Source organism: Sus scrofa, chromosome 8 (assembly GCF_054392235.1).
Source record: "Sus scrofa isolate SSC_HxYL_T2T_F1_AM1 chromosome 8, Sscrofa_HxYL_maternal_Yorkshire_Landrace_v2.0, whole genome shotgun sequence".
Classification (NCBI taxonomy): domain Eukaryota; kingdom Metazoa; phylum Chordata; class Mammalia; order Artiodactyla; family Suidae; genus Sus; species Sus scrofa.
In genome coordinates this window covers 115,893,554-115,907,533 of record NC_139390.1, presented here as the reverse complement: position 1 = coordinate 115,907,533, position 13,980 = coordinate 115,893,554, and the positions used below count along the sequence as shown (strand labels likewise).

At 38.0% G+C, this 13,980-nt stretch overlaps 1 protein-coding gene and 1 long non-coding RNA gene across 51 annotated transcripts in view; one reads left to right on the top strand and one right to left on the bottom strand.

Moving 5' to 3' along the window:
• The window catches only part of ANK2 (ankyrin 2), a 607,793-nt gene that overhangs the window by 473,720 nt on the left and 120,093 nt on the right, over positions 1–13,980 (top strand). For all 50 annotated transcript variants that reach the window (XM_084973140.1, XM_084973126.1, XM_084973116.1 and 47 more), the window contains 4 exons: positions 2,627–2,824; positions 5,249–5,347; positions 5,512–5,610; positions 11,646–11,744. In XM_084973140.1, the coding sequence (XP_084829266.1) occupies positions 2,627–2,824; positions 5,249–5,347; positions 5,512–5,610; positions 11,646–11,744 (495 nt within the window). The remainder of the gene's footprint in view (positions 1–2,626; positions 2,825–5,248; positions 5,348–5,511; positions 5,611–11,645; positions 11,745–13,980) is intronic.
• The window catches only part of LOC110261983 (uncharacterized), a 59,449-nt gene that overhangs the window by 17,519 nt on the left and 27,950 nt on the right, over positions 1–13,980 (bottom strand). The gene's annotated exons all lie outside the window — the stretch shown is intronic.

Below are 13,980 nucleotides of genomic sequence, written 5' to 3'. Positions count from 1 at the left end.
CCCCTCTTTTAATGGGCAAATATTTTCTAATTTAGTTTTCTTCCTAATTTTACATACTTTTTCCTATAAGCTTATTTATTTAACTTTAAAAAATGAGAGTCTTGGAGTTCCCATTGTGGCTTAGCAATAATGAACTGCCGGAGGCCAGCTCCGGCGGCCAAGGAGCATGCACTTCCCGATCGGAGAGGGATGCAGTGTCGGCGAATGTACAATTACAGAGACAGCCTCTTTGTCCCTTCTTTCAGGGCGCTGGACTGCTCAAATTTTATTGGCATAAGTGGTTGATTATATAGACAGCTTTTTGCTACAGATTACACCACAGTGTTAAAAGTACATTGGTCAACTATTACATGGTATAGCAGCCATACATCATGTTTTAAGATCTTTGTTTTAACTAAACTTAGTGGGTACAATTTGGGGCAATTAGGTACAATACATCATGTTTAAAGATCTCTATCTTAAATAAACTTAGTGAGTACAATTTAAGGGCAATTAGGTACAATACATCATGGAAAGGAGGAGACAGTACAAATCATCCCATGGCCAGCCAGTCTTTACAATTTGAAGAGTTCACAGACACAAGAATTTGGCATTCACAAATCTTGTTTTTAGACTGGTGCTTATCTTTATTTATTTATTTATTTATTGTCTTTTTTTTTTTTTTTTTTTTTTTTTCCCTATTTCTTGGGCCACTCCCGCGGCATATGGAGGTTCCCAGGCTAGGGGTCGAATCGGAGCTGTAGCTGCTGGCCTACGCCACAGCCACAGCAACGCGGGATCCGAGCCACGTGTGCAACCTACACCGCAGCTCAAAGCAACGCCAGATCCTTAACCCACTGAGCAAGGGCAGGGACCGAACCCGCAACCTCATGGTTCGTTAACCTCAGATTCGTTAACCACTGCGCCACCACGGGAACTCCTGGTGCTTATCTTTAAAGCGTTATGGCAGGGAGACAGTGTAAGAAAATATAAACTAACCTAACTAGATATCACTTAAAAGCTTCTATAACTCATAGCTAGGTGTCTTTTGGTCAAGAATAATATATGTCTAACTTCTATGAGCCTCATTATCCTAACTCTAAAGTATACTATATAACTAATTAATAGATAAACACTATGTTTTAACTAAGTTGGATTTAAATAGGGGAAAAGTCCTTCAGGATGAAATTTTTATTATACTATTGTTGTAATTTTGTTAAATCACAAATCACCACAGGAAAATAAGAATGGGAAATAAGAATAATAAGTAAAGAATCAGGAAAGACTGAGGAAAACTGAATAGCAAGTGAATAACAGAAAAGACTAAGTTATCCATGGAACAATCCTCACTCAGCAACACAAAATGGAAATTATTTCCTGGGAAATTTAGTTTTCCACCTATGTCAGCAGGCGAGCCTTACTGTTTTCTGGGGCCTGTCCTTGGAATTGTGCCGTGTAGGCAGGCATCCCCTTGTTTAGGAACCTGCCTTCGGAATTGTACCGTTCAGACAGGCCCCTTTTCCTGATTAGGAGCTTGTCCTCGGAACTGCACCGTTAAGGCAGGCCTCTTTTTTTGATTAGGAGACTGCCCTCGGAATTGTACCGTTCAGGCAAGCTCCCTTCCTCGGCTTTTTGTACTTTCTCGGCTCCCCGCAATGAACTTGACTAGTATGCCTGAGGATGCAGGTTTGATCCCTGGACTAACTCAGTGTGCTAGGGATTCAGTGTTGCCATGAGCTGTGGTGTAGATCACAGACATGGCTAGGATCTGGTGTTGCTGTAGCTGTGGTATAGGCCAGCAGCTGCAGCTCCAATTTGACCCCTCGCCATATACTGCAGGTGTGGACCTAAAAAAAAAAATTTATTTTAATAAAAAGTGAGAGTCTTATCTGGGCTAATAATTATCAGTGGGTTACCCTTCTATCTTGTGTTCCTACTGTTGACCTTCTCTGAGGATTAAAGCTAAAGCTGTTTTTGGCAGTATCGATGATGACAAATTTAGGCTGTCCTCAAAATTTTTAAGTTGGGAATTCATTGAAACATGGTCCATACTTGACTCACACTTTTTTAGTTCTCATATGACTGCTTTCTCCAAGTCCAATTCATGTCTCATGAGAGAAGAAAAAAGTCAGAGAATTTCTGAGCAGCCTGCATCTAAGAGATAATTAAAGTCTCCTTCTCTCCCTAAGCCACCCACTTGCTCCTCCTGCATCCACCTCCCCCTCCTGCAGAGAGATTAATTGAATATAGATTTCTATGTATGGAATTGGATACAGAATATTTAGACATCAGCTATTACTTGTTTTTATGCATCTAACATTACCCTAATCATTGTGAGAGCCAACGGAATTGTTACACATACTATGGATTTATTCAGAAAATACATATTCATTTGTTTTTGCCTAAGAATAGCATAATTAATGAAAATGTATTAATTTGTTTTGCCTAAGAACAGCATAAGTATGAAATTAAACATTTGCTTTATCTTCCCTCTCTGCCAAGCAAAATCTGCTGTTGATTTAGATAGCAAGTGGAAATTATTTTTCTCTGCTCCCAATGGTACCAGAGACCAGGAATTGACTTCTTTGTGTTTCACAATCTGAAAGTAATAACTAAAATGTGGACTTGGTTTGGTTTTGATGCGCAGAATGGGCTGTCTCCACTTCACATGGCGGCACAGGGGGACCATGTGGAATGTGTGAAGCACCTGCTACAGCACAAGGCACCTGTTGATGACGTCACCTTGGACTACCTGACAGCCCTCCACGTTGCTGCACACTGTGGCCACTACCGTGTAACCAAACTCCTTCTGGACAAGAGAGCCAATCCCAACGCCAGAGCCCTGGTAAACCTGGCCCAGTCCACCTTAACTAAATACAGATCAACCCAAGCAGAACCACACTGATTGACCCATGGTGCAGACACCAGCCATGCATGGTTACAGATATGTAGTTAATTCTGTTTGTCCCCTCCCACATGCTATTAAATGATGGTGATCAAGGACAGATTTATGAGAACACCAAGGTAACATTTCCCTAACTAGCAAGTGGTAGACAAATATGAAATGGAATATAGAAATTAAAAAATAGGCAATTATCAAATAAGTTCTAGGGTCAGAAAAAAATTATAAAGAAGTTGAATTTTATTCATCTCTTTCTGGGGGAAAAAAAGTGGTGAATAGATTCGACTATGTCCGATCATGTAAAATATAAGCCTATGTAGAATTCACTTGGAGATTTTCCTTATTGACCTGATTACTTAACCATAGGGTAATAGAAAAGTAATGCACAGCATCTTTTTGCTTCAGAGAGCATTTGTTTATAAACTATTTCAGGAATTGCTCAAGAGAAACCTTTACGAGACTGCCCCTCGAGCAGCTTCTGTGTTTCCCAAGTTCTAATATTGAATAAATCTTCCTTGCTTCACTTATATTCTAACCATAATCATTGGAAGTATTAGATATGGACTAATTTATGCCTCTTGTTTCCTGATTCTCAAACTAAAAGCAAATCCTTTTTTTCTATTTGTTTACATGGTTTAGGTCAGTTAAATTAGTCTTCAGACAATCAGTATTTAAGAGAATGTCATTAGAATTAGCAAATATTAAATCTTGCTTTCATTAGAAATTTTTTGTTGGAATCGATTTTTTTCATTATTGCCTGGGAAGCAACTATACTTTTAGGGTTCTGTGCAGTTGTGTGAGGATATATATTTTCTTATAAGAAGGAAAATACTCATTTTCAATTGGAGAGTGGTCAATAAGCTTGTAAAATATCATAATCTAATTATCGTCAATTTTTTAAAAGCTACATATTCATGTGGTTATTTATATCTGGCTTATCACAGAGCTCATGAATGGGAGATTGCTTAATACATATTGTTAACAATAATGTCATTAGGTTAAAGAAAATCATAGGTTTTCCTGACAACTGCTAATGTAGAAAAATATTGACTGATAAGCAGTCCCAGCAGGGATATACAAGATTGTTAACTAGCAGAACTGATGGAACTATTCTATACAGAGGCATCACTGTTTGAATAAAAATATAATACTGAAATATAACACATAGGAATTAAGCACAGGGGCAGATAATAAGTTTTTATGTAATTTCTCTCAATTCTTGCCCATTAGCCTAGTACGGAATATTAGAAAGTACCTGGAAGACTTCACATTCCTTTGCTTCCAAGAGATATCTTTTCCCAATTATTCCAGAAATTCTCTATACTTTTCTTGAAAATAATCAAGAACTTAATAATCATTTCCTTTAAAAATAAAACAAATCTGTGGGAGTTCCTGTCGTGGTGCAGTGGAAACAAATCCGACTAGGAACCATGAGGTTGTAGGTTCGATCCCTGGCCTTGCAAAGTGGGTTAAGGATCCAGCGTTGCCGTGAGCTGTGGTGTAGGTTGCAGACATGGCTTGGATCTGGCGTTGCTGTTGCTCTGGTGTAGGCTGGCAGCAACAACTCCAATGAGACCCCTAGCCTGGGAACCTCCATATGCCACAGGCACGGCCCTAAAAGGACAAAAGACCAAAAAAAAAAAAAAAAAAAAAAAAAAGAATCTGGTTGGTGTATGTTATAAAAAATGTTTTAATATAGGAACTATACCTCTAGGTATAAAATATTATCAAATAAATAATGATTTCCGCCAATATGCAACAACTCCTTATAAAAACTTTCTAATATAAACAATATAACTTCTACATATAAAAATTATCAGCACAAATCACAATTTCTGTTAATTTGCAGCACCTCTTCCCTAAAGAAAATGGTAGCTAAGCTGAAAGATTTATTATAGAGGCAGTCGTTATAGAGGCAACCATATCTTTAGATTTTCGAAATAAAACAGGTAAAAATTTTTCACTCCAAGAAATGGCGCATCATCAGAAAAAAAGCATATGCTCATCTTTGATGTATCTTTAAGCCATTTCATCATCTGACCAGTCAGTATACCTTAAAACATTTTAGAACTTCTAAAGTATAACTGCCTCACTTTTTTTCTTTCTTAGAAGAGCAGGCCTATGTAGTTTTCCTCTCTTTTGGTTTCTCTGTAACCACACGAACAATGACATGCCCACCACATATAAGCCAGGTTCCAGCCTCTGGGAAAACACCACTGCTTTCCCTCGAAGCCCAATGCCCACAGCGTTTGAAGAAATGAGAACATTACGTGACAGTGTAACAGTATTGCCTGCAATGTGCCAGCATGGAGGTGTGTGAGAATCGTTTCTGCATGGTTTCAACTAACTTGATTGTCTTTTGCACAGAATGGTTTTACTCCACTGCACATTGCCTGCAAGAAAAACCGCATCAAAGTCATGGAACTGCTGGTGAAATATGGGGCTTCAATCCAAGCTATAACAGAGGTAGAAAAAAATGTTTCCACTTGTCACGAAACATTCCTTCTCTGACGCCCGCTTCCCCTTCCTTTCACTCATCTTCTGTCCTCTTCACTCAAGTTTTATTTCTCTGAAGAAGCCCCAAAGTCCCCACCGGTGCAGAGGAGTAAAACTGTCGCTTTGTTTCGCAGTCTGGCCTCACACCAATACATGTGGCTGCCTTCATGGGCCACTTGAACATTGTCCTCCTTCTGCTGCAGAACGGAGCCTCTCCAGATGTCACTAACATTGTGAGTATGGCTTGGGTCAGAATAACCACAGGGAGAGAGCGCGAAAGGAAGTGTGTGGGTGTGTGCAGGGATGCTTGTGTGTGTGTCATCAAAGCTGAGCATCTGAGCTCTGAGAAGAGGCCCATGATAATGTGTTATTGAAATCATTGCTAGAATTTTGCCGAGAAGAACCTCCATAGGGTAAGAAATGTTCTAGAGAAGAAAATGGAAGCTCTGGAGCAAGACCGTGTCAGTGTCCTGGTGTAGATAAATGGAACATGCATCTTAAATACCGATTGAACCAAAATACGCTTTAAATGTCCTCTGAAGGAGTTCCCCATGTGGCTCAGTGGTTAATGAATCCGCTTTAAATTTCCTCTGAAGGAGTTCCCCTTGTGGCTCGGTGGTTAATGAATCCGACGAGGAACCATCACGTGGTGGGTTCAACTCCTGGCCTCGCTCAGTGGGTTAAGGATCCTGCATTGCTGTGAGCTGTGGTGTAGGTCGAAGACACAGGTCGGATCTGGCATTGCTGTGGCTGTGGTGTAGGCCGGCGGCTACAGCTCCGATTAGACCCCTAGCCTGGGAACCTCCATATGCCGTGGGCGCAACCCTGGAAAAAGACTAAATAAATAAATAAATAAATTTCCTCTGAGCATTAATGAATGCTGGGTTGGAATCAAATCTTCAAGGCTCACTCTACTTGCTTGAGTGAGTCGGATTCTAGGTAATTTCGGTTAAAATATCAAGTCCGTGCCATTATCAATTATATCAAATGATTAACCAGAGATAGACCAATATTAGGAGATTTTTTACTTAATAGCAAATTCTCCCTCCTTCAGTTATATGGATTTTCCATTTTCTAACCTTACTCTGATTTTTCCTTTTGGTTTGATTTTGGTTGCTAAAATAGTTATACCTTGCAGCTTCTCCATGTATCCTGAAATCTAGGTTGGTCTCCAGACAACTTTTATTCTGCCCATAAATGAAGGCTATTCCAGGATTCTTCTACCTGATATAAATTAGGATTTTTACTTCCCATGTCTTTATATTTCTCTCATTTTCTTGGAGTCTGCCCACTTAAACTTTGACCACTGAATGCAGGTTTCTCCTGAGCAAGAGAACTTGCTCTGCATGTATTTGAAGCTCAGCAGAACCCACTAGAATACTGAGATTTTTTAAAAAGCATTCAATAGAAATAACTCTCCCCCAGTAAATGTTAGTGCTTATTATTAAAATGAATCATATTTTCAATATCAGTTGATTTACACGTATTCCCTGGTGGCATCAGGTTAAGGATCTGGCTCTGGTCAGTGCTGTGGCACCAGTTCAATCCGTGGTATGGGAACTTCCACATGTCGTAGGTTTGGCCAAAAAAAATAAAATAAAAGGGCAGTTGATTTACTATTGTTGCTAATTTTGATATCCCATTCCATATGAGTGGTGAAGTGGAATGTTCAATTTCCCTTTTTATTTGTATACCCTCTCTCATTTTTCTGATTTTCATGTATTTTACACACTATATCTGTGCTCAAGTTTCTGACCTATGAACAAAAATCTATGTGAAATAAATATATTTGATTTTTAAGTGTGATTTAATACTCTCTCTTCATATTATTCACAATTGGAGTATGAAACCATTAAAGAAATTGAAATACAATATATTTCTATATTCCCCTAATTACAGCTTATTGATCTAAAAGTGATAATATTATATCCTAATTTTTAGTCAGTCCATTAAGGATAAGAGTAATTTTACAACATGCCAATTTGATTTATGGTCACTTCTTAGAACTTGAAGATAATTTAGTAGCATAATTTTCTGTCCAGAGATGACCAGCTTCCTTTTTAAAATTGAGATCTATATAAACCAGTACTTTTTTTTTTTGCCCACACTTGCAGTGTATGGAAGTTCCCAGGCCAAGGATCAAGCCTGGGCCACAGCAGGTACCCATGCCACAGCAGTGGCAACGCCTGGATCCTTTCCCCCAGGCCACCAGGGAACTCCACAAACTAGTACCTTTTAAAAGAAGTTATCTGATTATTTTCCCACTATTCTATCTTTTACTTCTTTGCATTCCGATACCTATAGGATCACAGGAGCAATGTTAATTGTGTTACCATGTTATAACAATAACCTAGACAAGTATATTCTATGCAATGTTTGATTGAAATCCCTATGTTAATCTTTCTGAGGGGAGATTTTTGCAAAATCATCAAAGAAGAGCCACATGAAATGGTTGTGTGATGCTGTGGCACTCTTAATTTGCTTTTTTCACTGACCATTTCCAAATTATTTGATGGTCATGGATTTACTCTATATTGATATGCTCCCTTCTGCAAAAACGAAAAACAAAAACTATGCAGGCTACATACAGATTTTCAAATAAAAATGAACAAAATATTAATTAAAACAATAAAAATGTTGACATCCCTTAGGTTCTTAAATACTCCCAGATTTGGCAATTGCTGTGTTTTTTTTTGTTATTTGTTTTTCTTCTTAGGGCCACACATGCAGCACATGGAAGTTCCCAGGCTACGGGTCGAATTGGATCTGTAGCTGCTGGCCACAGACACAGCAACGCGGGATCTGAGCTGTATCTGCGACCTATACCACAGCTCATGGCAATGCCATATCCTTAACCCACTGAGCAAGGCCAGGGATAGGGATCGAACCTGCATCCTCATGGATACCAGTCGGATTCATTTCCACTGCACGACAACAGGAACTCAGGCAATTGCTGTATTAAACTTTATTTTTTACCTGTTGTTCACTGTAAATTTCTTCTGTTTGTTTTATCTTTGCATTTGTCAGTTATATACTCTTTCCTTTGGCCCTCTCAATACAAATTGAGAGGCACCTGCCAGTGTAATCCTCTCCTCAACCTTTCTCCTAGTTGCTTTTTATTTGTTCATTTCAATTTTTGTTTGATTCAAATTTTGAGTTAAAGTTAAATTCACATTTAATTGGGAGTCCTGTATTTTATCCGACAACCCTCTCTATACAATATCTACTCCCTGAGGATTCATCTGCCAGATAAAATACAGGACTTCCAGTTAAACTTGAATTTTAGGTAAAAAAAAACAAATAATTGTTTTTTGTTTAAGTTTGTCCCATGCAATAGCTGAGACACACTTATAATAAAATAATTATTCTTTGACTAGAATTCAAGTTAAACCGACCATCCTGTATTTTTAATTTGCTAAATTTGGCAAGCCTACATTTAGAGGATTTAACTTTCTCTAGCAGTGGGATGTATTATCAGAACATGAGGATGTAGCTACTGGATCCAAAACTCTTGGCAGGTTGATTTAGAAACTGTGTGAGCACTGATTGCCTGCTTGCTGTGTCAGAGTTGATCATTCCCTGACCCCAGAACACCCCACCCTTGGAGCCTTTGTGTGTTGCCTGAAGTCATGTTGCATTTTTGAATGCAATGCTGTCTGTTGTGCTTTGATGCTTTCCAACTGATGCAGCCAAAGTGGAAGTCAATGTAGCTGTCAGCAGAGTCATTTTTAACAACTGGGAAGAGGGGCATGAAATTTAGTACGTGCTTTGGACATGAGCATATACATTCTCCTGCCAGTCTTGTTTTTGTCTCAAAATTCACTCCAAGTGTGAAGTGTACCGATAACTCGATCACATGCAGAGATTATGACCCCCAAAACTCCCTTTCCAGAAAGCTCACAAATGAACTTTAAAACCTAGAAAGCTGAACTGCCAGTGGTAATACATCCATGATTCAAAGTATTCATTGACAATTGTGGGAGGAAAAAATCCAAGCTCTTTGGGGCTGTCAAGGGTGCAGTGTGGGAGACTACCGAGTTTTCCTTCTTAACAGCAAATCGATGGATTCATGGCTAAGTTCACCCTTCATATTATGTTTAAGAATTTCCCCTAATCCTTAGAGTTAATTAGCTTAAGATAATACAGGGCATCGAATAAAATGAGGCACCCAATAACTAAGAAATGGAAGTTATTGATTAAAACATTATCTATCCTCTTTCATTTTTTTATTTATGCTTTGATATAAATGAGGATAACAAGTATAAAAGGGTAGGGGCAAATTATGATAAAAGTTGATTACGCAAAAGTCATTAAACAAGTATTGAACAAAACCATTGTTTTAAAGTAGAGAGCCATTTGATGTGTATGTATAACTTTTCATTGACGATAATGTTTAATACTTTAGATTAGGTTTTATATCTAACTCATCAATTTCAAATTTGTAAACACCATAAAAAGTAACTTAAAATAAGTATAAAATAAGGGTATTGGCATACTGAACATAAGGGTATTGGAAACATTTTACACTTTGAAAACCCCTTATTGATAAAGCTTGGATTATAAATATATAAATTCATCACTGAGGCCTCTTTGACTTAACTTCTTATAAGGCAATTTTTGTCTTCATTTCTACCAATATTAGTAAAATTGCTGGACTATTATAAGTCTTAGAAATGCATTAAAATTTTGAGGGTTTTTTTTTTAATAGAAAATCTAGCTTTATCTATTTAGAGACAGATTTTGAGTGAGATAGAAAAGTTAGAAATCATGGTTATCTAAAGAGGAAAAATCTTGCCATAAATCCAAAGTCTGAAAACAAATACTGCTATTCCTATAATGTTATTTTATATAATGACATACTCCAGATATATTTATTTCACAAAATCAAAAGGCATCATCTGATAATAAGGCCATTACAGGATAAATGAATCATCAACAAAAGAGAAACTAGAGTAGATATTCAGTTTAATGCTTTCAAAATCAAATCATTAGAAATAAATGTCTTATAACTTTATAAGAAATGGGTCTCTGTATATGAGCAAAAAAAAAAAAAAATGAATTGTGAGCTAGGTACCAAACTAAAGTTCATCTGAAATCTTTTGGGTTTAAGGGTTTGTTGTGCAAGGAATCAGAAAAAAAAATTATTTACTGGAATTTGTCAGACATTATCCAATTACTGTAACCAATCCTGAGATCAATTTAGGTTATTTGGAATGGTTTTCTTTACCTGGTTGATGTCAACCTTATTTGCTAGCATAGTTGTGGTGACTAAAATAACTTTTATCTCAGTATCTTATTCTTTTATAACTGTACAATTGTTTGAAAGAATGACCTCCTATCTTCTTTAGAATTACATATGGTTTTAAGATGTGCTGATTGGAAAAAATAAAAAAATCCCTCTCTTAGAAGCAGTAATTAACAGACTTCCCAATGAGAAAATTCCCTTGCGTCTAACCACCATCCTTCATGCTGCAGGGTAAGGCTACCATTTCCTGATAAGTGTGTCTTCCTTGATAGAGCATGAAGATACTTGAGGAAAAGACCTGAAGCTCCGTGCTGCCCACCTCAACTGATGGCCCTGTTAACACTGCTTTACTCATCTCTCAGCCAGTCTCTCAAATCACTGTCTATAATTAAATATACTCATCAATAATAAGTAGGGAAACTCCTGGGCAAATCATTTTTCTCATATGAATAGTCCTTATCTAGTCTCATAACACAAAAACAAATCTAATGTACAATTATAGCTTATTGCAGAAGTAATTTTGAATTCTAAAAAGGAATAGCTTATGTATGGCACAGATGATATGATTTTTTTTTTTTCTGCACTCCACTGACTTGATCTTCAGCATCTAGAGTTTCTCATTAAAATGGGATCAAGTTGAAAACACATAGTCAAGTGTGACAGATTTTAGGTTTGAAGGATGAACGTTAGCCTCGTAGCACCAAAAGCAATTTAGGTTCTGCCACATTGATTGTGAAGTTAAACCTCAGGGTCTCCTGGATGTTTGGATAATTCACTACTTTGTCATGGAGGGAAAAAAATTTTTGTCTTTATGAAGATGGAGAAGATTCAAAATTGTGTTTTTCCAGACTAAAGAATTATGAAAAAAAAGAATTGTGAAATAATTATGCCTTTTCATAGGTTTCTTAAACCTTTGAATATAAGGTGATCCTTCACAAAAGGCACATTTTTATTCTTTGCCATCCAGAGCAGAGGGTTTACTTATGATTCAATAAGTAAATTCAGGTCTTTGTTTCCTGGCAGCGTGGGGAGACGGCACTGCACATGGCAGCCCGGGCGGGGCAGGTGGAAGTGGTCCGATGCCTCCTGAGAAACGGTGCTCTCGTCGATGCCAGAGCCAGGGTAGGTGCTGGTGCTCGGGGTTTTCTTGTGGGCAGGAGTTCCATGCTGCTGTTCTTCATCTCTTGATGTGGAAATGCCAAGGACTGAAAGCACCAATTCAGTAATGGTTTTTCAGGCAAAAAAAGGAACTGCTACAGTAAATATATACAATAGAAAATGCCTTTCAATTGCAGAAACATGAACATTTGAAAAAAATGTATAATTTTGCATCTAAGAAATTTGGCGTCAACTAACATTTTGATAATTTTTTCACCTATGAAAGCACTTTAATATGGGTCTTCATTTTCAGGAATTTTAACATTTAACTTCTATTACATAACATAGATACTATGCCTATTAAAATTTATATCTTGCCACCAAAGTCAGTTGAAGTTCCATAGACATCCCTCACCAGTTACTTAAAAACAAATCATAATCAAAGTTTTGATGTTTTCCCTTCATCAGTTTTACTTTCCTCCTTTCTAGAATGAGTTCTACTTTCCCTCTTACTCTGATTTTCCATATTTAAAAGACATTCTGCCCTTCCACTATTCTAAAATATAAGAATTTTGACCCAGGAGAGTACATGATTCTCTTATTTATAATTCCGCCACAAGTTGATTTTTTCTTCTTCTTTGTAAAAAAAAAAGTTGCTTCCAGTTTTTTCACCTTCTTCCTTTACACCAATTATCTTATCAATATCTTCTCTTTCCTTTTCCACGCTGTTCCATTAACTTCTACACTAGCATCTTTGAGATTCTCATGGAATATTTAAACACTTTCTTTCTTCAAGATTTGATGTATCTAAACTCACATCAGCCTGAATCCTATCATAGCAAATCCATTTTAGATACAGCATTGCATTGGAATGAAAGCATTTGGCTGGAGTCATACAAATTGTCATTTCAGGCAAGTCATTTCACTTCTCATTTCACTTTTATCATGAGAAGGCTTTGACTTAGAAATCCCTGGCCTCACTTAGTGGGTTATTAAAGATTCCGTGTTGCTGTGAGCTGTGGTGTAGGTCGCAGACGCAGCTCGGATCCTACGTTGCTGTGGCTGTGGTGTAGACCAGTGGCTACAGCTCTGATTAGACCCCTAGCCTGGGAACCTCCACATATGCCACAGATGCAGCCCTAAAAAGACAAAAACAAAACAAAACAAAACAAAACCTTTAAACTCCTTTCCAGACTTAAATTCTCCGACTCTACAAAATTTATAGCATTTTTCCATAGACCTTCATGTAGAATCCAGTGACACTTGGACAGCCTTGACATTACTCTTATGCTTTGGATTTTGTCAGCCTTTCTATCCATTGTACAAGTAGCATAATTTAGGTTCTTTGGTGATCATCATTGGTATTTTATGCTCTTATGTATTAAGTGCTTTTCTTATTCAAACTGTGTTCTCCCCTGCCTTGATATTTTTCTAATTTCCTTTTTCTCCTCCTTAAAGATTAATTTATTGAAAGCAGTTTTAGTGTTGCAGCAAAATTCAGAACAAATTACAGAGATTTTCCCATATGCTCTCTGATCCCGTAGCTTCCTGCATCATCAGCAGTCCCCCCCGCCCCAGCAGTGCGCTGTTTATGATCCATGAACCTCCTGCATTAGTAGTACATCAGGATGCCTGCAAGCCTATAGTTTACATTAGGGGTCACTCGAGGTAGTGTCGACCTAAAAAATATGCACAGCCTAAAAGTTGAGAGTTAAGTTTTATTTGGGGCAAAATGAGGACTATCTGCCCGGGAGGCAGTACTTCAGATAGCTCTGGACGACAGCTCCAAAGACGCAGCGGGGGATGTCAGTGTATATGTGATTTTGGTGAAGGACATGCAACCAAGCATACATTTTACAGAAGGTTGCTGCTCGTCACGAGGAGCTGACGTCACCATGAAGGAGTTTAGAGCTTTTCTAGATACGAGGATATGCAGGACTTGGGCTCATAAAACCTCCTGTAAATATCTAACTATCTGAAGACCTGTTCTGCCAGTTTTCCCAGAGCACCAAGTGCCTCACTCATGATCTCTGCCCCGAGCTCCTTTCAGGGGGTGTGAAGAGCCAGCAGCTGCAGTGGCTCATGATTCAATCTGTACAGAGGCCGACGACAGGTGCTAGTCTCCAGTTCACAGTAGCGTGCATGCTGTGGGTTTGGACAAATACGCATCCTTATGGTATCATAAAGAGTAGGTTCACTGCCCTAAAAATCCTTTGCGCTTTGCTTATTTTTGTTTCCTCTTAAGTTTACCTGACAATCA